The sequence below is a fragment of the Xenopus laevis genome, chromosome 5L, assembly GCF_017654675.1.
Source record: "Xenopus laevis strain J_2021 chromosome 5L, Xenopus_laevis_v10.1, whole genome shotgun sequence".
Classification (NCBI taxonomy): Eukaryota; Metazoa; Chordata; class Amphibia; order Anura; family Pipidae; genus Xenopus; species Xenopus laevis.
This window is the reverse complement of record NC_054379.1, coordinates 1,214,229-1,238,540: the sequence shown is the minus strand read 5'-3', so window position 1 is coordinate 1,238,540 and position 24,312 is coordinate 1,214,229. Positions and strand designations below refer to the sequence as shown.

At 38.9% G+C, this 24,312-nt stretch overlaps 1 protein-coding gene across 1 annotated transcript in view; it reads left to right on the top strand.

Annotated features, from left to right (window-relative positions):
- Positions 1-24,312, top strand: part of LOC108716400 (1-phosphatidylinositol 4,5-bisphosphate phosphodiesterase beta-1) — a 296,085-nt gene that overhangs the window by 244,777 nt on the left and 26,996 nt on the right. The window contains exons 20-31 of the mRNA XM_041562430.1: positions 337-501; positions 2,506-2,605; positions 3,297-3,401; positions 5,002-5,111; positions 11,813-11,945; positions 14,688-14,741; positions 15,307-15,526; positions 16,637-16,820; positions 19,623-19,699; positions 19,789-19,878; positions 20,684-20,741; positions 23,529-23,615. Coding sequence (XP_041418364.1) covers positions 337-501; positions 2,506-2,605; positions 3,297-3,401; positions 5,002-5,111; positions 11,813-11,945; positions 14,688-14,741; positions 15,307-15,526; positions 16,637-16,820; positions 19,623-19,699; positions 19,789-19,878; positions 20,684-20,741; positions 23,529-23,615 — 1,383 coding nt within the window. The remainder of the gene's footprint in view (positions 1-336; positions 502-2,505; positions 2,606-3,296; positions 3,402-5,001; positions 5,112-11,812; positions 11,946-14,687; positions 14,742-15,306; positions 15,527-16,636; positions 16,821-19,622; positions 19,700-19,788; positions 19,879-20,683; positions 20,742-23,528; positions 23,616-24,312) is intronic.

Here is a 24,312-nt window from a genome sequence, read left to right as displayed (position 1 = left end):
TTTTCTATACACTCATTGGGTTTACATTGCTAGGAGGTTGCTAGGGGATACTTTCCATAGTAACAAGGCAGCAGTTTGAAAGTAAGAATGACAATAAATAAGGGTAGGGTTGCAAAAGAAAAGATATGCAGTTAAAATAAATAGAATAGTCTTGTTGCTGCAGGATTCAGGTGCCCTGGCAACAAACTGTATTGATATTCTAATAGAAAAACTATAAAAAATAAAGACAGAGTAAACAGTTATAAATCTATCAACAAATACTAATTTAAATGTGACAGTAAACTTCCCCTTTAAGGCTCCTCCCATATTAATGAAAACATTATTTCCTGTTTGCAGATCATTTCGGGGCAATTCCTTTCAGATAAAAAGGTGGGCACATACGTGGAGGTGGATATGTTCGGCCTGCCTGTTGATACCAAGAGGAAAGCCTTTAAGACAAAGACGTCTCAGGGAAATGCCGTAAACCCTGTGTGGGAAGAAGAACCTATAGTGTTTAAAAAGGTGACCCTTTTATTTATATATATAACTTTAATTTGGTTACTGTCTCTTTAAATAGCAATTCACATGTGGCAATCCAGGGCCCTGAGTCCCTTTTGCGTATGAAAAGTACTGGGAACTGGGATTTACAGCACTGTGCCTCCACCTAGGGAACACTGAGGAGCACACCTCAGGGAATTTCCACTTAAAAAAATAAAACACACACAATTTGCAAGAAAACAAATATAAACCGTATTTTATAACTGTAAATGTAAACCCTGGCACAGTCTCACAATGCCACAGTCCCACACTGGGTGGATAAATGTAGAATAAATCCGGTCAGTTCAATGTCCCTTTCCCAAGAGCTCATATGTCCCCAGGTAGCGCTACCTGCCCCAAGGTACCTTTCCCATTGAAATTAGTAGCCGCTCCCATGTGGCAGGTACACGAGCAAGACCTGTCCTCACCCTGGGGAAACAAACAGAGGCCAAAGTATCCACAGGCAGGCGATAGAAACTGGCTCTCCCTGATGCTCAAATACTTTCTCCAGCAGAACAAAACACAGCCTTTCCTTCTTCTTCTTCTTCCTGGAAACTACTTTTAAGAAGCACTGTCACTCTCCACAGATCTGATTCTCTCTGGCTGCTGCAGCAGGGATTTCCTTTATAAGCTCTGTGGGAAACCCTTTACATTTGGCTTCGAGGAGATAAGATATATTGGATCTAACTGTCAATGAATATCTGACACCCAACAGAAAAAAGGCAGTTATTTTGTTACATTTTGTTTGTACTGGAATCAGTTATTTGAGTGAACTCTAATTCATCTGTTAGGAAAGGAGCCCCCCTATAAGATATATTGGATGTAACTGTCAGTGAATATCTGACACCCAACTGCTGCATGAAGAGAGAATGAAGAGAAACAGATCCTGAGAGAGGAATAGTGAAGATAAACTTGATTATTTCAGAAACAATGCAGAATATTTAATTGAACGTATTTAGAAAGTTTCTTATTACAGTATGCTGAAGCTAATATTAAATTATCATTTTCCCAATAGCTCCTCTTTAACCTTCAGTTTGGGTTATTCTTCTTGCTCACTAGAAACGGGAATATAAATTAATGTAACCAGGGTCGGACTGGGCCGGCAGGACACCGGGAAAAAACCCGAAGGGGACCCCAAAGGCCCAGACCCCAATTTGCGGGCCCCCCCAAAAAAACTTTGCTAGTTTTAGTTTCTGTGCACCGCCATTCGTGCAAAGGGCCCCATGGGGTTTGTAACCTGGTGGGTCAATAATGTCCAATGCGACAATGAATGTAACACTGCTCTTCTCAGCACTTTTGTAATGTTCATTCTTTTTTTACCGTGTTTCAATATATTAGCAGTTTTTACATTTCTAATCTAATTAATTTGAAACAACAGCATCACCTATGAAAAGTTGGGTCTGCAACAGCCCCTCCTTGTTACCATAGAACTACCAGTCCCCCCATCCTCACTATTCACCATAACATTAAACCCTTTATGTAGGATTGTACATATGTTGAAATGTATATAATCAAATGATTTGTGGGAGAGGCTCTTGGGGCCCCTGCACCAGCTGAACAGGGTGAGCCCATATTTACTTCCCAGGGGTTTCTATGTTCATCTTCTCCAGACTTTGCCATTAGGCTTGAGCCTGTGTGCTTGCCATAGCAGCCCTACTACTAATTCTATTGTGCTTGTTATTGGTTTAACTGGGTTCTGTTGCAGTGGAAGAATTTATGGAGAATATATTGACATGGTCTTCCATTGCCATCTGCTGGTGACTTGTTATTATTGTACATTTTGTCAATTTGCCAAGTGTTCATAACTGAGCCCCAATGGGCAGACATCTGCTTGACCTTTAGAGAATTATATAGAGAGATATGTGTGTGTGTTTGTGCAACTTAGGGTTCTGGTAAACCATTTCAACCAATCAGCAAGTTGCAGAGAATGTTCTCCTCTTACTAAACATCTGATTATTAAATATTGTTCTTTTTGCTGTCTTTGTGCAGGTGGTGTTACCCTCTCTGGCGTGTCTCCGAATAGCTGCGTATGAAGAAGGGGGCAAATTCATAGGCCATAGGCTGTTACCGGTGCCAGCCCTCCGGCCAGGTAGTCTCTTTCACTTGTCAATTCATATGTAAACTCTTGTTACACCATCATTTTTATCTGTAGATGAAACAAAGGTGACAGTGAATTGATGGATACATAGATGATAGATAGACAATGGATAGATAGACAGACAGACATCAATCCATCTGTACGTCTGTCTATCTATCCATTTTCTATCTATCATCTATGTATCCATCAATTCACTGTCCATCTATCCATCGTCTACACATCTATCTATATCTATCTCTCTATCTATCTATCTATCTATCTATCTATCTATCTATCTATCTATTTATCTATCTATTATCTATTATCTATCTATCTATCTATTATCTATCTATCTATCATCTATTTATCTATCTATTATCTATTTATTATCTATCTATCTATCTATCTATCTATCTATCTATCTCTCTCTCTCTCTCTCTCTCTCTCTCTCTCTCTCTCTCTCTCTCTCTCTCTCTCTCTCTCTCTCTCTCTCTCTCTATCTATCATCTATCTATCTATCTGTCTATCTATTTATTATCTATCTATCTATCTATCCATCCATCTATCTATCTATCTATCCATCCATCATTTATCTATCCGTCTATCCATTGTTCTGTATAATTGTATGAAGTGACATATTGAAGGAGATGTACAATATCACTATTGTATCTGTTGCTCAACGGTATCCGGGTGACTTTTCTAGGTTTCCACTACATTTGCCTGAGAAATGAGAAGAATGTTCCACTGACACTGCCAGCGATCTTTGTGTATATAGAAGTGAAGGATTATGTTCCTGATACATTTGCAGGTATTTCTATTGTTTCATTGTATGGCTTCATGTCCCACAATCAGGTGCCTCTATATTGTGCCTGTTACTCTAGTGCCCCATATATTTGCCCAATACCCGTGTGTGCCACAGCCACGTGCCCAGTCTCTTGTGAGCAGCACTAACCATTAATACTCTACTTGTTTACATTACACATACACTGAATTATCACTTTATATGGAAACAGTTTTGTTATCTGCTTTATATTGTGTTTTATAGTTTAATCACTTGCTACCCAGAAGGTTATCTACGGAACTGATACAGGGGCAAATGGCATGCCTGCTGTAAGGTTATCTGATCAAACTAGGGAATAATGTGCCCCCTGTTGTGAAATATAAGGATATTATAAGTCACAGAGGTGTCCCATGGACATTTACAGGCATGAGGCCTAAGGCAAAGCTTTTATACAGCTTGTGGGAGTTAATAATGTCCAATAGGAGATACATTATTCATTATAATACGCAAGAGAGTCATGTGACACATATGACATCACTAAAGACTCATAACCTCATCACTAAGCAAGGGTATAATTTATGGGGTATTCGTGGCTCTCTCTCTCACTCTGTATATAAATATACAAGAACCATGAATAGTCTGTAAATTTTATCCTTATAAACAGTGCTTAGTGATGTCATCAGTTATAATCAGAGCTTAGTGATGTCACATGACTCACTGAAACTTGTGTATTATAATAAATAAAGTAACCCCAGTTGCAAAATATGAGGAGATTAGATGTTACCTTGAGTTCCATGACCTGTATAAAAACACTGGACTTTCCAGAGTCATGAAACTCCTCGGTAACTTATAATATTACATCAAAAAAGAGCAAATGGACAGCACTGGCTAAAAAATCTATTGTAACAAACTGCACATGGATATCACCCAACGCATTTCGGGAACAACTCCCTTGACAACTCCCTGACTTTTATACACAGTATTACTGGGCTTTCCATAAAAATACATCTTAAAAGGTTTATAATTTATTAAATGTGAATAAAATCCCAATGCACATACAGTATTATCTATCTCAAAAGACTGAACAGACCCCTATTGTTCCTAAATTGTTTGTGTATAGAGGATCAAGCACATCCCATAGAAAAAAAGGGAGATTTAAAGGATAACTTCTCCTTCTGCAAATATCGACTTCTATATATAGTATCTACAATTCCTTTAATTCTTCGACACCATTCAGGGAGCATAATGCAAAATGTTTTCCTATAGGGGACGTTTCATTGTTTTTTGTAATTGCCCTTATATGCTCTCTTATCTCTTAGCGATGTCATCAGTTATAATCGGAGCTTAGTGATGTCATTTCTGTCACATGACTCACTGAAACTTGTGTATTATAATAAATAAAGTACCCCCAGTTGAAAAATATGAGGATATTAGAAGTCACCTCGGAGTTCCATGACCTGTATAAAAACACTCCTTCGGCCTCGTACTTTTATATGGTCATGAAACTCCTCTTTGACTTATAATATCCTTATATTTTACTTTATTCACTATATAAATATATATATATATATATATATATGTTATGTGAGCTTGGAATGGATTCCCATAACAGATTATCTTTTTGTAGATGTAATTGAAGCCTTATCAAATCCCATCCGATATGTGAATTTAATGGAGCAGAGATCGAGGCAGCTGGCGGCACTCACTCTGGAAGATGAAGAGGAAGTTAAGAAGGAGGTAATTGAATATAATCCAGGGAGCTAGCACTCTATTGGGGTAATGAGGTAACAGGTGTAAAGTTTGCTCCAGTAGAGTCCTGCGCTGGTCCATTTTTTGGAACCTGTACCGTACCTGCAATCCGCAACCCAGACCCGCAACCCTCATTCTTACCCACTTGGACCCGCTACCTGACCCAACCCGCAAGTACCTTATGCGCAACCCAGAACCGCGACCTGCTAACCATCAAGAATCAGGAAGTGCTGTCATTGTAAACTGGAAGTGACATCATCGGAAGTAGGTGTGATCAGAAAAAAGGAGCAAAAATCGCTATTGAGAAGACCCGTGGCCCGACCGCCGACCCGCAGAATCGCCGACCCGCGTCTATACCCGCACCCGGAACGACTACCCGCAACCCGCAGGGTACTGCATGTTTTTGCGGGTAACCCGTGGGTACCCAACCCGCTGCAGGAATCCTCCAGTTACGTTCACCAACCAATGAGCAGGTAGCTTACATAACTGCTGAATCAGCACTTTAAAATGTTTATTGAATAATAATTTATTATGAAATGTAATAATCAAATGAAACAGACTTTGCTCAGAGGGCCCTTCTGAGCAATTTTTAAAGTGCATTATGGTTTTTTTTACACTTTCAAGATATTAGCAGGGTTTTTGTAACTTAATATTTTTTAAATCCACAGAGACATGTAAAAATAACTATATCTATAATGTATAATGTATGACACCTGTGTCACAATTGATCTCCTGCACTGACACCTGAAAAAGATACAAAGTTTCTGAAAGTTAATTGAAAAAGAGGCTTTTGGCAGAGAGCTCAGAATACTCAGCACCTGCACTGAGATACAATTGTAACTGATAAAATAAACAAGTCTCTTGGGAGAACTGAGATTATATATGTAAAAGCCCAGAAATGTGTCAAACTTGCCAAATTTTGTAAAATGAACATGATATTTAGGGGTGTGTGGCCATAAAATGGGTGTGGCTAAACATTTTCCCCTCATTCTATTTTTAAATGTTGGGAAGTACGATATTGTGGGCGGAGCCATTTGGCCACATTGAAGTCTGTCAGGCTAGAGGGGGAGTGAGTAGAACTGGGGGAGGGGATGTGAGGCAGGAGGCCGATTGGAGGTGGCCCGTGGGCAGAGGACTAGTCCTTAGAAGTTTTCTGGCAAGGTGCTTGTAAGTTTCTAAAAACTGGCCCTGACTTGTATTTTACCAGTTAGACCAGTAAATTATTGTCTGGGCGGCAACACTGCAGGGGAGAGAGAGGGAAGAGAAACTGTAGGAAAAGTTGCTGAAGTTGTTCTAGTAAATCTCAGTAGCCATAAAGGGTGTGGTGGCACAGTGGCTAGTGCTTTGAGTCTGTGTGTGTCCCCCCATGTGTGAGTTGGTTTCTTCCTGGCTCTGGAGTTTCATTCACAGAAGAAGAAGTAAAGTCACATGATTTTAAGGGTTCAGATTCGGTTTGGACCGGCGCCCAGAGAAATCTGAACGAGGCTCGAATACGGCAAATTCAATATTTATTCAAATATTTGCCTATATTTCTAGCCTCACCTCTCACTCCTCCTTCCTTACCTGCCCCTCATGTCCCTTTGTAGAGAGAACCACTTCGGAAATAAGAACACATTGCCCCCCCCTCCCCCGCTGGTTACAATTCAGCAGATATTGTAGCTGAGGGTCTCGCACTACATTAGGGTCACCTTTATTGATTCCCAGCAAGGGCTGGAGAAAAGGGTTTAACTGGATTATAATTGGATTCTAACTGGATTATATCTGGATTACAACTGGATTCTAACTGGATTATATCTGGATTATATCTGGATTACAACTGGTCACATCAATCACACACAGTGTCCCAGCATCTTTTATTCTCCATAAGGTGGAAAGTGGAAAATGTCTGGGTCTATGTATTACCTTGGCCTTCATAATAATAATAATAATAATAAATAATAGATTTTAGTTTATTCTGCACAGGTGCTTTGGGACTTCTTGTTCTCCAGAATTCTATATTTTCAGAACTTGAAAATCTTTCATTACACTAAATGCACTTTGCTGGGAATTATAAATGATGTGCCGGAGAGTGACCTACATTTGCTAAATTCCAAGTCTTTATCCACAAGTAACTAGTTAACTTGTCAGATAATCTTGTGCTGTGAGACTGTGAATGAGGGCAACACTTGTGTCTCCAAAGAGCAAAGTTATCTGGGGCACCAGTGGCCGGGGAGACTATTTCAGTAGCGACAACATCATTTTTCACCCGTATGTATTAACAAAAAAAGAACCCGAGCTTTGTAAAAAGATGGAAATAACTGGAGCAAGTGGAATGTCAGGAATATTGTGTGTCAGCGAGTGCAATTCAGTTTGGGTATGTTATAAGCCCTTCTCTGGGTATTCCACCAAAACAATGCCAATAGGTCCAAACCAAAGCATTTTATTATGGATTTCACAGCAACAGTTTCACAGGCTCATGTCGGAACTCCCAACCTGTAGTACTGTCAGGGAGCCGGGAGGTCCCTCCAGGGAGGTAGTCAGGATCAAGGAGGAAGCCCTCTTGAGGGTGCAAGGTCGTGGTATCCAAAGGGTTAAGCAATATACAAGGTCAAAGTCCAGGCAAGATTTCAATGGCAGGCAGATCAGGATCAGATAACAAGAGTCCAGGCAAGGGGTCAAAACCAAGGCAGGAGCAGGAATCAGGATAACCGAGGTTCAGGGTAGCAGAACCTATTCTTGGGCGCCCTTCTGGCGTCCTGGGCGCCCTTTTATAGTTGAATTTGGCGCCATAGTGACGTCACTGGCGTCCTTACGCCGGCGTGCTTGCGCCGGCGTGTTTGTGCATGCGCGTTTGCGCATGCGTCGGCGTTGCGGCGCTGGCGTCCCAGCGCCCACGTGGGCCGACTGGGCGCCACCATCTTGGATTCTTCACCGCGTCCCTTCATGCTCCCGGCGGCCTTGGCAAGTACTAAGTAGAAAAAGCCAAAAATATTTTATTGCTCAAATAACATGTCCACGGGAAGCCTTATGCTTTTCATGCCGCAAGGTGCCATCCCCCTGAACCTTCAGCTAAGGGGAGCAGTGCCCTATAGAAAGTATTGATAGGTTTGGCACTCACAATTACTCCCAAAATGCAGAATAAAGTCTAAAAAAGCAAAAAATATTTTATTGTTCAAATAACATGTCCACAGAGAGCCTTGCACATTTTGTGCCACAAAGTGCCGCACCCCATACATCTATGAAGATTTTCATTCATCCAGGTCACGGTATATCTAGTAGAAGTAAATGTAGAGCAACTGGACTTGCTGAGTAGTTATTGAAGATGTTTCACTTCTCATCAGCAGCTTCTTCAGTTCAACGGTCTGGTACGGGAAGTTCTCAACATATAAACTCTTCCACTAATCCAATGGTGTAATGAAACTATCCAGAGAGGTGACAACTGGAGGAATTCCTCTGAAGAAGCTGCTCGGATGAGTAGTGAAACGTCTTCAATTATTACTCAGCAAGTCCAGTTGTTTTTAGATTTACTTCTACTAGAAACACCTCAAACCTTCAGCTAAGGGGACAGGGAAACTTGCACATTGTTCAAATAACATGTCCACAGAAAGACTTAGACGTAGACGTTTCGTGCCTCAAGGGGCCATGACTAGGGTTGCCACCTTTTTTAGATTAGATTAGAGCCTTATGCATTTTGTGCCGCACTCCAAACCTTAAAAAATATTTTATTGTTCAAAAAACATTTACATGGATAGCCTTACGCATTTTGTGCCATGCCATAAAACCAGCTAAGGTGAGTGGAAGACCATAAAATCATAAATTAGACTGCCACTCACAAAAACCCCCAATGTGCTGAAGGAAATATAAAAAGCTTAAAGTATTTTATTGTTCAGATAACAGGTTCACAGAGAACCGTACGCATTTCATGCTGGTGGGCTAAATAAACTCTGTTTATTGAGAGATGCAGTAAAGCTCGTAGCATTTTAGCCGTACTGTAACCCCAATACACTATGGTAGTGCCGGGACTAGGGGCAGGCAGAAGAGATATGTGTCTGGGGTGCAACGGGGGAGGGATCTGAGCCTCTTCTGAATGTTTTCTCCTAGTTCCGGCAATGTAAGTTGCTGCAAGGGGAGAATATGAGTGAATAGCAAGCCAAGGTGACTAGTGGAGGGGTTGTGTTTTTTATTAAAAACTTTACAAGTGAATATTAACATAACTTAGACTTGAATTTCAACCAACAGTATTACATTTATGTCGAACTAAAATCCCCCCAAACAAGTGGCCAAATGTCCTGGTGAAGAGTTTGTCAATGGATCAAGGTGGGGCCTTGCCTTGTGTGCTCACACTCCGTCACAAACAACTCCATTGGCCGCTTATTGTAAATCCCCCAGAAGACATTGTTAGATACAGTAAGTAATAGTAATATTATGTGTAGTTACTAGAGGCACAAAACAAGATAAAAGCATTGCTCAACTCAGTGGAATTGTAATGTGTGGCATCCCTTTAAATATGGAGAAAAGGCTGAGGGTATAACACTATACTGTGTGTGTGTGTGTGTGTGTGTTAGTGTGTGTGTGTGTTGGGGGTTGTATATGTTTTATTTCTGTCTTTTCCTTGTGACCTTGACCAAGTTAATTTATAATTCTGTGTTTGATGCACAAATCTAGAGCACACGCATGTCCTGTACAGCAATGCCAAAAGAAACAACTTCTAATTAAAAATGAACCATTATTGTCGTACTATTGAGTGGTTGTCTGAATAATTTACACACACAAGGCTAGGACTACACGGCCGTTTTTGGAGCGTTCCGACGCGCTGCAACAAAACGCTGGTGACAATTCGCATGTGACAGAAATAAGGTAAGAGAAAGAAATGACGGATGAAGTCGCAGCGTTGATTCGTTGATGCGACACAACTGTCAGATGCAGCGTGAAGTGCCTGTATCCGACAGTCATGTCATGTTGGATCAACGCTGCGACAATGCATTCACTTACCTTATTTCCGTTGCATGCGATATGTTGCCGGCGTTTTGACGCAGCGCGTCGGATCACGCCGAAAACGTCCATGTACTCCTACCCTAATACATGAAGATGAAGATTAGGGAATCATCGTTAGTGTAAAATATATTGCGCATCACTAGATGGCGCTGTAACTTTATTTTAAACCAACCAGTGCAGGCCTTGCAATTCCATCACATAATACAACAGGACTTACATGTGAATATGTGGCTGCTCTGGATTTTACTCGATCAAAGGGAAAAAAGGATTAAATAAGTGGGTCACAGTTCCATTGCATTACGCAGCTTCCTACACAAGGTGCATTTTCTTTTGATGGCGCTTATTTCTGAGATTCGATTTATAAAAATCTACAAGATGCTACAGAAAGAACAAAGGGAGCTGCAATTCTGCCTGTCTGTCCTGATGTCTGTAAGGGAAACTGGCAGTTGCTATATACAGTATATATATATATATTATATGAGAGGCAGGAGATTAAACAGAGAACACACAGTTGGAGCTATGGGACATGTTTAATGCTCTGCACCCATTTGTAGTGTAACACTGAAGTGCTGCAGGTAATATCCGCTCTATACAAATTCACTGTATCTTGTACCTATAGGGTCAGTGCTTCTGACCAATCCAGAGGAATCCTAAAGAATTAAACCCAGACAATTTCTATACCACCCCAACTTTGTTACATCTCTTACTTTAATTTTTCACTCTCTGTTAAACATATAGAAAGTCAATCTGAGAGGGTTTGCTGTATAGTGAACTCATAATGGTGTTTTATAGAGCAGCAGCCTGTAGGGAGGTAGAATGGGCATCCCCATAAATGGCCCTTTTGGTGGAGAAATGTCCCTAATCAGTGGCTTAACTACATATTACTGGGCCCCACAGCAAATTATTTTTAAGGCCCCCAAAAAGTTCTAGAAGTTGACTTGTTTTACTAATATTTATTAAAACTGTATATGAATTAGGGCCTCATGGGTAGTGATGGGCGAATTTAGCGAATTTCCCACAAAATTGTCAATTGTGACGCTCGCGTCAGTTTTGATTCCGTCGTTAAAGTCAATGTGCGTCTGAAGGTATGTTGACACGCAACGGTTTCTAAACTACTAAACTCACAAATTCTAAATCCATGAACGTCGTGACATTTATCAAAAGATCCAAATGAAAAAAATTAGAAACGGAAAATAATGTTGAATGATGCGCTAACAAATGCGAATACCTCTAAATCCTCTGAAAGTTCAGGCTTTTCTGACAACTCCTAGCGAAAAAATAAATAAAAAAAAACTCTTAATGACTGAATTGATTTTAAATGGTCCAATAGGATCAGTACAGTTCCCTTTGACTTCTATCTGAAATAGGACATATTCGTGGCTCATATCCGTGATTGCTGGGATAAACTGGATGGTTAGGAGTTTATTTGTGAAGTCCAAATGGTAGATCAGTGTGATACTGCAACCTAACATGTTTCCCTGCTGCAAAAACCCAGCCCTGCTGTGCGCCAATATGTTGTGATGTGCTGGCTCATGTTGGAATCAGCCAATGAGGTCAAATCTGTCAGGGTGTTGGTTGCAGGTTTGAAACAAATATACATTTCTGAATATAAATAACTAACGAAAAACAAGATTTATTGAACATCTGCTACAGTTGGATTGTTTTATAACAATGATGGTTGTGTTTAATACAAATTATTATGGTTCATGTTGCAGGTAGAAGCTGGTGAGGCCCCATCAGAGGCAAACAGTGAGACCGGGCCGGCTCCAGCAGAAAATGGCTTGAATCATGCTTCCACTCTCACCCCCAAGCCACCGTGCCCAACTGTACACAGTCAGCCTCCTCCAGGTAATGTGCTACTCCCCATAAGGTGCTGCTCCAGGTAATGTGCTACTCCCCATAAGGTGCTGCTCCAGGTAATGTGCTGCTCCAGGTAATGTGCTGCTCCAGGTAATGTGCTACTCCACATAAGGTGCTGCTCCAGGTAATGTGCTACTCCCCATAAGGTGCTGCTCCAGGTAAGGTGCTGCAATAGAAAGTTGTGAGTTTTCTCCAAAAGTAAAGACCAAAAATTAGAATTAAAAGTTCAAATCATTTTTGGGCTTTACTTTTGGAGATAACTCAAAACTTTTTGCTGTTTCAGATTTTTGCACCCATGGACTGGGAGTATTTTTTCTCCCTTGATTATTTGCTTATTTTCCCCTTTTTTTGATTAATAATGGTACGGTCATTGGCATTGTGCACCATAGTCCTAATGTTTGCTGCAATAGAAGCCATTCAGTGGGCCAATGGGGATCCCTATATCACCCTTGCCACCAAAAAAAACATTTTGATAGATTAAAGGAGAAGGAAAGGCTAAAAGTAAGTGAGGTTTATCAGAAAGGTCTATATATAAATACACCAGTAACCCCTCAAAGTAATGCTGCTCTGAGTCCTCTGTCAAACATCACATTTCTTTCCTTCTATTGTGTACTCATGGGCTTCTGTATCAGACTAACTGTTTTCAGCTTAAACCTCCAGGGCTAGGGCTTGAGCATGCTCAGTTTGTTCCTCTCCTCCCTGCTGTAATCTGAGCCCAGAGCTATGAACACAGGCAGGAAGTGACATCACACCAAGCTAAAATGGCAGCTGCTTCATGGGACACCATTGCATTTAAGCATCTTTACAGAGTCTGTGTTTCTAATTCAGTGTTATTCATTTGATTTTTAAGAGCATTCTATGATCTCTCAGTAAAGGGACTTATCAAAACAATGAGATACAGACTCAATAGCGAGCAATTGCCCTACAGCTTTTACTTGCCCCCTAGAAAGGCTACAATAAGGACGTGCACATTTCTTGTAACATCACCTTTACCTGTCTGCTTATATGTCTGTCTCCTATATGGTCCCTCATAGATACGTGCTTATGTACTTGTACCCAAACTGCACACAAACTAATTGTGTTGCACTTACAGACTTATTCACACCCACCTGTATCTCTGCCGTCACAATACTCTGAGAGTTTGTTTTACACACATGAGTACAAAATAGTGGCATTGTTCATAGAGTATCGTTCATAGAGTATCGTTTATTGAGTATTGTTTATAGAGTATCGTTCATAGAGTATTTTTCATAGAGTATTGTTTATAGAGTATTGTTTATAGAGTATCGTTCATAGAGTATTTTTATAGAGTATTGTTTATAGAGTATCGTTCATAGAGTATCGTTCATAGAGTATCGTTCATAGAGTATCGTTCATAGAGTATCGTTCATAGAGTATTGTTTATAGAGTATTGTTCATAGATTATCGTTTATAGATTATTGTATATAGAGTATCGTTGATAGTGTATTGTTTATAGAGTATTGTTTATAGAGAATCGTTTATAGAGTATCATTCATAGAGTATTGTTTATAGAGTATTGTTTATAGATTATTGTTTATAGAGTATTGTTTATAGAGTATTGTTCATAGAGTATCATTTATAGAGTATTTTTTATAGAGTATTGTTTATAGAGTATTGTTTATAGAGTATCGTTCATAGAGTATCGTTCATAGAGTATCGTTCATAGAGTATCGTTCATAGAGTATCGTTCATAGATTATCGTTTATAGATTATGGTATATAGAGTATCGTTCATAGAGTATTGTTTATAGAGTATCATTTATAGAGTATCATTCATAGAGTATTGTTTATAGAGTATTGTTTATAGATTATTGTTTATAGAGTATTGTTTATAGAGTATTGTTCATAGAGTATCGTTTATAAAGTATTGTTTATAGAGTATCGTTCATAGAGTATTGTTCATAGAGTATCATTTATAGAGTATTGTTTATAGAGTATTGTTTATAGAGTATTGTTTATAGAGTATTTTTTATAGAGTATCGTTCATAGAGTATCGTTCATAGAGTATCGTTCATAGAGTATCGTTCATAGAGTATCGTTCATAGAGTATTGTTTATAGAGTATTGTTCATAGATTATCGTTTATAGATTATTGTATATAGAGTATCGTTTATAGAGTATTGTTTATAGAGTATCGTTTATAGAGTATCATTCATAGAGTATTGTTTATAGATTATTGTTTATAGAGTATTGTTTATAGAGTATTGTTCATAGAGTATCGTTTATAAAGTATTGTTTATAGAGTATCGTTCATAGAGTATTGTTCATAGAGTATCATTTACAGAGTATTTTTTATAGAGTATTGTTTATAGAGTATTTTTTATAGAGTATCGTTCATAGAGTATCGTTCATAGAGTATCGTTCATAGAGTATTGTTTATAGAGTATTGTTCATAGAGTATTGTTTATAGAGTATCGTTTATAGAGTATCATTCATAGAGTATTGTTTATAGAGTATTGTTTATAGATTATTGTTTATAGAGTATTGTTTATAGAGTATTGTTCATAGAGTATCGTTTATAAAGTATTGTTTATAGAGTATCTTTCATAGAGTATTGTTCATAGAGTATCATTCATAGAGTATTTTTTATAGAGTATTGTTTATAGAGTATTTTTTATAGAGTATCGTTCATAGAGTATTGCTCATGCTACTGAATGTTGTGATGATAAAAATGCAGAGTTGTCTGAGCAATGTTCTCTTCTGACACCCAGGTTCTGTGAAGGTTCCTGCCAAAACAGAAGATCTTATATTAAGTGTCTTAACAGGTAACTGTACAATCATTACAATCTGCTATTCACTTACCAGTAATATGTGTTTAAAATGAAAATCTCCTATACACTTAAGCATAATGTGTTCATTTAGACACCATGCCATCTAAATCTGCAGATTTATTAAAGATCAAGTTGTTTTTTTCCACAAAAATAACTAGTTGTCAAGGGTATTTTTGAGTAACTTATTTTATTGAGTTTTTTTCAATGATCAATAAGATCAAAGCATGGATTCTAGTTCGGTCTGACTTTTTTACTTAATAAAGATCAAAAAAATCGGATTTTGATAAATAACCCCCTTAGTGTGTTTTTTAGATAACCCCCTAAGGTGTTCATCATAAACCTTTTTTTTTTTAAATTTAAATTCCAAACGAAATACTTTGATGAATCTTTTACTCTCCTACATTTGGAAAGTTCAACAATCATTAATGGTTCACAAAAGCCATTTAAATGACTTACTCCTTAAATGGGTGCGGAGCTGTATTTCTCATGTGCCTGGCTTTCCTTATGGACAATACAGGGGAATTGTTATTTAAAATATTTGACTTTAATTGAATTGCAGAAGTGGAAGCCCAGACGATGGAGGAGCTAAAACAGCAGAAAGCCTTTGTGAAGCTTCAGAAGAAACATTACAAAGAAATGAAGGACCTGGTGAAAAGGCACCACAAGAAAACCACCGATCTCATTAAAGAGCATACGGCCAAGTACAATGAGATTCAAAGCGATTACTTGAGGAGGAGAGCCGTTCTGGAAAAGACGGCAAAAAGGGACAGCAAAAAGAAGTAAGTCCAGTATGAACTAATTGTTGGGTTCATTTGTTGCCTGAAGTATTTCTCATCACTTTTGGCCCAGGAGGGAAATATTTCCATTGGCGGAAAAAGTGCAACAGCCTTTATGGGACTTCATAAGAAGAGAACAAATGAAATATCACATTGAACATTTTTGAACTACACAATTTCTTTTTTTTGTTTGCAGTGTGCATTTATCTTGTACAAAGCTTGGACTAACCCATAGTATTTGCTCTTATTTAATATTCGGATGCATCATTTGTCTATCCCTCTCCTTCCCGGAGAGTCGGATAATGATCTTATGTGTAAATATTGAAAGTCATGTGCGTAGTTAACTCCCAGCTCTGATTAGTAATGGGAAATCTTTAGGTTATTGTTGATGATGGATCATGGGTATTCTCATTGTCTCTCATCTATTTGGACTTTCCCAGTTTGGGATTTGGTGCATTGGGTGGAATGATAACCTGCTCTGTTGTGCAGAACCAAAGAAGGAAAGCTTAGACCCAATGAAAAATAAACTAGCAGCAAAAATGATCCAACTCTGGTTTGGTCCCTTAGGTCTGAAGGAGTGCTCCTGAGGTTGTTCTGATTTCATTGGACTGCATGATAAGGTGAAATCAGAGCCCACTTACAGGATTTTGGTATTTTGTTAGTATTGAGGAGCTGAAATTATGTTTGGTTCTTTGGTTCTGCATTTCTTTGGCGTAAAAGGATTTCTTCCCCTCTCTTGTACACATTACTATTCTCATACAAAGTCCACATAGATAGTGGTCTGGCTGGGATCAAACTCAGCGCCCCAGAACTGAACATCTGAAGTGCTTTCCCCTGTAACAACCACCATGTTACATAAACCCCATCACCCTCATTCCATGCCCACGTTTAATCCAAGATCATTGTCTCAGTGTGGACCTTGCACATACAGACATACTGTCTCCTGCCATGTTGAGCTTCCTATAAATCACTATATAATCCTGTGCAATGAAACGCAAACACACAGTATATATACACATATATATATGACTTAGTGGTGAGTTGCAGAAAAGTAGACATGGGTCTTCTGGTGTATACTGCCCATGGATTCAGGCTATTTGTTCCAATTTGTAGGTGTGAAACGAGCAGTAGTCCGGATCATAATTCTTCCACCGTGGAACAAGATTTAAGCACTTTAGATGCAGAAATGGCCCAGAAATTAATAGAGCTGAAGGAACAGCAACAGCAACAACTTCTGAACCTTCGTCAAGAGCAGTATTATAGTGAGAAATACCAGAAGAGGGAGCACATCAAACAGGTTAGTAGATATATATATATATATATATATATATATATATATATATATATATGTGGATGTGATGGATGTTGCACCATTTCTAGTAACCCATAGCAATCAGTAAGCAGCACCAACTTAAAAGAAAACATATGTTTACGCCCTTTTCTTCTAATTTTACGTCTACTTTTCTCTTTTGGAACCTTTAGGGTAAAATAAATATTAAGATGCACCTTATATCCCTTATATCAAATGAACGTTCACGTCATTGTTTTCCCACTGGGCATGACACTAAGAGCACTCATGGCTTTAAATGTAGGAGACAACTTGGGAGAGAGCTCCTTGCATACTTACATGTCTTACTACATGAGTGATCACGGCTAAGCAAATAGTTCCTAATGGAGCTGTATAAGTAATCACTGCAGCTCTCACTTCATGTAACAAGTATTGCCCAGCTTTACTAGACCTGCTCCAATGGGCAATGGTGGCTCCCACGTCAGGTCTTTCCAGATGGAAAAAGAATGTCTTTTGGTCAGTTGAAATTACTCATGGTAAATTACTTCAAATAAACAGAGAATGACAAGTTTAGCAGCAGTCCAGGTATAAAACACTGATATTTGAAGGTTATACACAAATGAAGAATGGCATTGAACCCTTAGCGCTATTACTTTTAGGTGCTTTGTGAATGAACATTGGCAAATCATTTTTAAAAATTAAAATTTTTGGTTAAATGGAGTCTATGGTCTTCTCGTAATTCAGAGGTATCTGGGTGACTGGTTTCCAGATAACGGATCCCATACCTGTACTAAAAATGTGTCACATTCATACATGTGGGAAGCTCAACTAATCCATTTGTAAAATGCTGCAATAAATAATGAAGTCAAACTCTCACTAAGGGTGTTATTTATTAAAGTGCGAATGATAAAAACGCAAAAAACTTTTTGTTTTTTTACTATAATATCCGAATTTTTAGTGGGAAAAAAATCCAATTTTTTATATGCCCCATGGATGGAAAAAGTCTGAATCTGAAAATCCACATCTCAGACTTGCCAAGGTTGTTTATAAGTCAATGGGAGAGGTTCCTATCCTGTTTGGAAGTTATCACAGTCTGCACTGGAATTAGCCAGAAAATTTGACTATTTCAGATTTGTTGGCCAAAATCCGAAAAATCCAGGCTCTCCGGGAAAAAGCCCGAAAAAATTGTACAGTTCGGGAAAAAAACTAGATTTTATCAATTTTAAATTGTGATTTTTTAATAATAAATAAGGGGTCTTTTTTATTTAAAAAAAATCCGATTTTGATAAATAACCCATTTAGTGTATAAATAAAAATCAATCACAGATTACAAACTCTAAATCTGCAGGAGGTACATAAATGAATGATCAGAGGGTTCATTATGCAGAATTAAATGCAACTAAAACAGAAAAGGGAGCCCATAAATTTGAAAGGAGTCATTTACAAAGGCCCTGGACACAAGTGCTAAAGCACTAAATGGGTGCAAACAAAGCACCCCTTATATCTTTTACAAACAAGCTCTTGCATTTAGGACGTTGCTGAACGGTGCAGCTCATGCAGGATGTTTAATGCAGGCGCAGCACTGGTGGACACTAAGCCGCAAGGACTGGGCTCCTTAGCACCCTGTGCATGTAGTCCTCCCTAACTTGACACCTGCATGCCACCCCCAGCCCTCAAAAATACAGGACTCGTATGAGTCTTATATTGTATGAGTGTAAGTGCACCCCACTGTACAATTTGTAAATGAGGCCCGGGGTCTTTCAGAACATTCATGTCCTAAAGGTGCAACACAAGCTCTTACATTCTCAAACAGTAGAGAGGGTCAGATTGGCCTGCCAGGGCACTGGGAAAAGAGCCAATGGACCCCAGTCCTGTTGGGTTCTACTGGTTCCGGCTGGAGTGGTGGGCCCATAGCTTGGACTTTCTAGTGAGTTCCATCTGCCCCAGTCCAATATTGATATTGTTTTATTTGATTTATTTTGAGGTTTTCAGAAGGGATCCTTCTAAATTTTTGCTCTTCATAAATGGAATTGAGTGTACTATACTGTATATGCCATGGAATCTGATGAAAGGGACATTAGAAGGTCAGGTCACCTTTGCGTTTTGGTGAAGATGATGTTGAAGGTGTACCCCATACATTTAAAGGCTGTACCAGTACATGTCAAGTGATCCCCATAAAGTAACTTCACTCTTCCACCTTTCACTTCAGATCTGTTCAACAAAGTAAATCACGTTTTTCGTTTTACCTTAAAGAACGTATTGAACAAACCCTTATTTTAAATCTAATTTACATTCTTGAATTGTGTAATTATCCTCAGCCTTTCCCCTGTGTCCTCGGAGCAAAGAACAATTAAAGTTTCCCCCCGGGCTCAGTTTCATTTAATATTTGTTCAAGTTCACACCTTTTCAAAAGATTATTAAGACAATGGTTTCTCTACAAGGTATTGCACTGATGAATAGTACCTTTGATTTAGACCAAACAACAATTCGTAATTAAAGATTTCATTTGTGTGGGCTAATTCTTCCAGTATTTTCAGTTTCCTTTGTGTGCCTATATTGTGACTAAGTCCATAAATTAACATTGAGCAGTTTTGTTATACACTGTATTTATGGCTTATTGCTTAGATATACAGATTATATGACTAAAAGGAAATTAACAAGTGTCCCATGATTGGCTGGAGAGTTAAAAGGACACTCCAGCCAATCACAAGCTGATTTATACACAGCCTATGATTAGATGATTAAATATGTTATATATATATATATTAGATCAAATGTTCTTCCAATTGAAACTGTTTCTTTCCCTTCCAGTTAATACAGAAACTGACCGACGTGGCGGAGGAATGCCAGAGCAACCAGCTGAAAAAGCTCAAAGAAACCTGTGAAAAGTAAAAACCTTATTTTGTAAGAATGTAGATAAAGACATGTAGTTGTACTTCAGATTTGATCTTCATATCATCTGAATTTTACTCAACAGGGAAAAGAAGGAGCTGAAGAAGAAAATGGATAAGAAAAGACAAGAAAAGGTCACAGAAACAAAGTCCAAGGATAAAAATCAAATGGAAGAGTGAGTATTCTTTATCCAAACTGTAGAAATGGCAGCCCTACCTCTCATGCCCATGAGCATTAATAGGATTAATCAGCAGCCAGGCATGGGTTAATAGGTCTAAGCCTGGTCTCACCGAGGTCTAACAGTGAGAGAGCTTGATATATATATCATTCAATGGAAGTGGTATGGCACATACGCTAAGCATGTTGTTACTTTTTGGGTGGTTCTACTTGCCCTGCCAATCTCTGCTGCACTCTGAATGTGTTTCCTATCCCAGGGTGCACTTGGACCATCATCATCATCATTTATTTATATAGCGCCAACAAGATATGCAGTGCTTTACCTTAGTTATAACCATGGAGAATTGCTGCCAAGGGAAAATACATGGCACTAGAAAACCAAATTCTGATAATGAATCCCAAGGTTCGTCCATAGTGGAAGTAACCCAAAGCCTTAGATGCTGATGGAGCTTCCACAAGGTTACCTACCATGTGCTCAAATACAACATATACCATTGAATGTGCAACGCTGTATACAATATTTAGGGGTATATTTATCAAACAGTGAAGCTAGAGGTCGCCACAGTCCACTAGAGGGATTTTTAAAAGAATATTTATCAATGGGTGAAAGTGAAAGTTCATCTTTTGATAAATACGCCTTTCAAAATCCCATAGAGATGAATTGAGTGTTGCGGAATTTCACTCTAAAGGAGGTGGCGATCTCTAACTTCACTCTTTGATAAATATACCCCAAAGTGTAAGTGTAGCTTTTTCCAGCAACTTTTCCAAACATCTTCATCGTTTGATTTTTGTGTTTCTTACAGGGAGAAGACGGAAATGATTCGCTCTTATATCCAAGAAGTGGTGCAATATATTAAAAGGGTAAATATTTCTGTATTCTGCAACATTACAGAAGTAAAGGGAAACACATTATTACTAGTAGAAGTCACAGAGATGTTCTGGGAATATATAAAAGCACAAAGACACCACCGAGTGCTATGATAACCGAGTGCTATGATAAAGGTCACAGAATTATGGGGGACCTCCAGCTCACATTGGCCTCAATGGCAATGGCAGAGCTCATAGGCAAATCAGTGTAAGGAGATGTCTGAGTTCTTTTTGGAACAGTTTAGCATTGCTATGGGCACTTTTCTACCAGTTCTACCATTTTAGTTCCCATAGCAACGCTGACTGTCACTCACAGTAAGTCTATGTGCCTGTCCCTCTAGCTTATTAGCAGCACATGATTATACATTCATTCCAGCACCAAACTCCTTTATATATCCCCTTGTTTTATTACATTATAGTGAAATATCATCATTCAAACACTTCTATAAGATAAACAAGAGCAAGATGAGTCTTATTGGTGTAGAGCCTCTTGCATCACTAATTAAGCCGGGGCAACAAAAGGGAGAATTGGAGAGGTGGTTAATGTCCCTCTTAATATTAGTAAACTTAATCCTAATAAATTACTGGGTTTACAAGGCAACCCCTTTACTCACACACACTATACAGTATTTCACTGGATTTAATAGAAAGGTATATATTAAAGGGATACTGTCATGGGGAAAAATGTTTTTTCAAAATGAATCAGTTAATAGTGCTGCTCCAGTAGAATTCTGCACTGAAATCCATTTCTCAAAAGAGCAAACTGATTTTTTTATATTCAATTTTGAAATTGATATAAAAAAGTCATGTGACTTGTGCTCTGATAAACTTCAGTCACTCTTTACTGCTGTACTGCAAGTTAGACTGATATCACTCCCCCCCCAGCAGCCTGACAACAGAACAATGGGAAGGTAACCAGATAGCAGCTCCCTAACACAAGATAACAGCTGCCTGGTAGATCTAAGAACAACACTCAATAGTAAAATCCAGGTCCCACTGAGACACATTCAGTTACATTGAGAAGGAAAAACAGCAGCCTGCCAGAAAGCATTTCTCTCCTAAAGTGCAGGCACAAGTCACATGACCGGGGGCAGCTGGGAAATTGACAAAATGTCTAGCCCCATGTCAGATTTCAAAATTGAATTTGCTCTTTTGAGAAATGGATTTCAGTGCTGGAGTAGCCCAATTAACTGATGCGTTTTGAAAAAAAAAACATGTTTTCCGATGACAGGATCCCTTTAACTAAGAGGGGGAAATTTATTGGATTAGGTTCAGGACATCCCCAAAGAACCTGAGTGTTTGTGTAGAAGAGAAGTTGGACAGCGCTGGGGTAGAGTAATGAGTTGTACAGCATTTCCAGTTATGTCTCATTATGAGGAATTCCTTGCTGATTCCAAACATGGCAGTCACATCCTCTCCTTGGAAGAACATTGTGCAGCTTTAATTAAACTGTAATTAAAAAATGCCAAAAATTCCAAAAAAAAACCATTCCCAACCTTCATAAAGGCGATACCAGGACACATTGCCAGGAGTGTTATGTAACAAAGAGTAAAGTAATGTTCTAAGCTTTGTTATACTGGGGTGAAAATGTCTGTTCTAATCTACTTTCCTAATATTGGAAAGTTCAAGGAATATTATTTCCCGTTCACTCCTTACAGTCAGTGCTTCTGAAATCAGAGGGACGGCTTGGGGGCAAGAACATTAAAATAGCCCAATATTATTAGATGTTTTCAGAGTGCGCACCAGGCACGTCTAACCTCCGGCAGGATTTGTCATGCGCAAAATTCAATCAACTGGGATAATGTGTGGATTTCTAGTAACTCTTCATTATTAGGCACTTTAATTAAAAACACTGGCAAACTAAAATATCAATTGGTAAGAAGAGATGGCATCTAGTAGAATATATGTGTTACAATTAGTGCTTGTAATAAATGAAAGCCCTCTGACCACAAATGGTCTATTCTCCAGCATGAGGTCAATGGGCCTATAAATACAGCTTGAGTGTGGATGAATATTGCAGATACTCATGTCTGGAAATATCTATGAGTTTAATATTTAAAGTTTCCTATTGAGAGAGGGTTATTTCGCTCTATCAGTTGGTGACCACAATGACTGTCACTATGTGTCTCTCTGCATCTTTTATTGAGTGGATCAGTCACTGTTATTAATTGTACAAGCCGTACATATAGAAATTTTGTGGCTGCAACATGTGTAAAGGGATCTAAGAAGAGGTGCAGGCCCAGTAACAAGACAGGGGATGTGCTATGTTGTCCCATTCCCAGATACAAAGTGCTGCAAGTCTCACATTTCAGGAATGAAAAAGGACAATGTGCAATATAAATCTCTCACCAGCATTGAATGTCATTGCACTATAGTCTCACTGTATTGTGCTGCTTAAATTGTTGCTTTTAAATCAGTGATCCCCAACCAGTAGCGCGTGAGTAACATGTTGCTCCCCAACCCCTTGGATGTTGCTCCCAGTGGCCTCAAAGCAGGTGATTATTTTTGAATTCCAGGCTTACAGATGTTTTGATTGTATAAAAACCAGTTGTACTGCCAAACAGACTCTCCTGTAGCTGCCAGTCCTTATAGGGGCTACAAATAATCAATCGCAGCCCTTATTTGGCACTTCCAGGAACTTTTTTCATGCTTGTGTTGCTCCCCAACTCTTGTTACTGTACATTTGAATGTGGCTCAAGGGTAAAAAAGTTTTCTAAATGAATCAGTAAATGAAATAAAAGATTGCACTTAAATTCCCTGTCTGTGTTGTTTGACTTTAAGTTAGAAGATGCTCAGAGTAAGCGGCAAGAAAAACTGATAGAAAAGCACAAGGAGATCCGTCAGCAAATACTGGATGAAAAACCAAAGGTAAAGTGTCCTGTTTCTTCTCAATGTCTCTAACAAAGGCGTCTGTATTACTACAGTATTGTGCTTCAACCCAGCATGCGATGATGATGGTGATACCTGCTCAGACTTGTGCTCCTAGTTGAGGCTGAATATGGAGCTGAATATAAGGGCCCTGTGTAAAGTCGCAGTGTAGTGTCCATCAAGGATGCCATTTTGGTGCCTTTACTGTCGTTTTTTGTTTTAAACGAAAACTGCACTTTGTACCAACGCAGCATTCTTTGTGGATTCAGCTGATGAGGTGTAATAGGACTCACCCTGTTTTTCTACTGTAGCAATGGTTTTCCTCTGCATTGTGATATTATGCACTGGTAAGATCAACACTGCATTGTGGGCAAAAAAACATGGCAACCTGTGCCTGAGATGTCGCACTTTCTCTCATAAATGAGCCCCTTTGTTTCTCTCTCTTCGTGTAAGTCCCTTGTTGTGTCCCGCAGTAGAGACTTCTCTAGTCAAGGGAAAGTTCTGTATTGTGTGTTCTGGAGCTGCCCATTGTCTGGAACTTGCACAGATGTTCAAGCGTTGCTGTTTCTGTGTGCCGGGACTGATAGGTCAGCTCTAAAAGGATGAAGTTCAACATTTTATTGAACTGAAAAAAAGCCAACGTTGAAATGTTTACCTGCTGTCTGGTGGAAAATAAATATTCTCTTGTTCATAAACA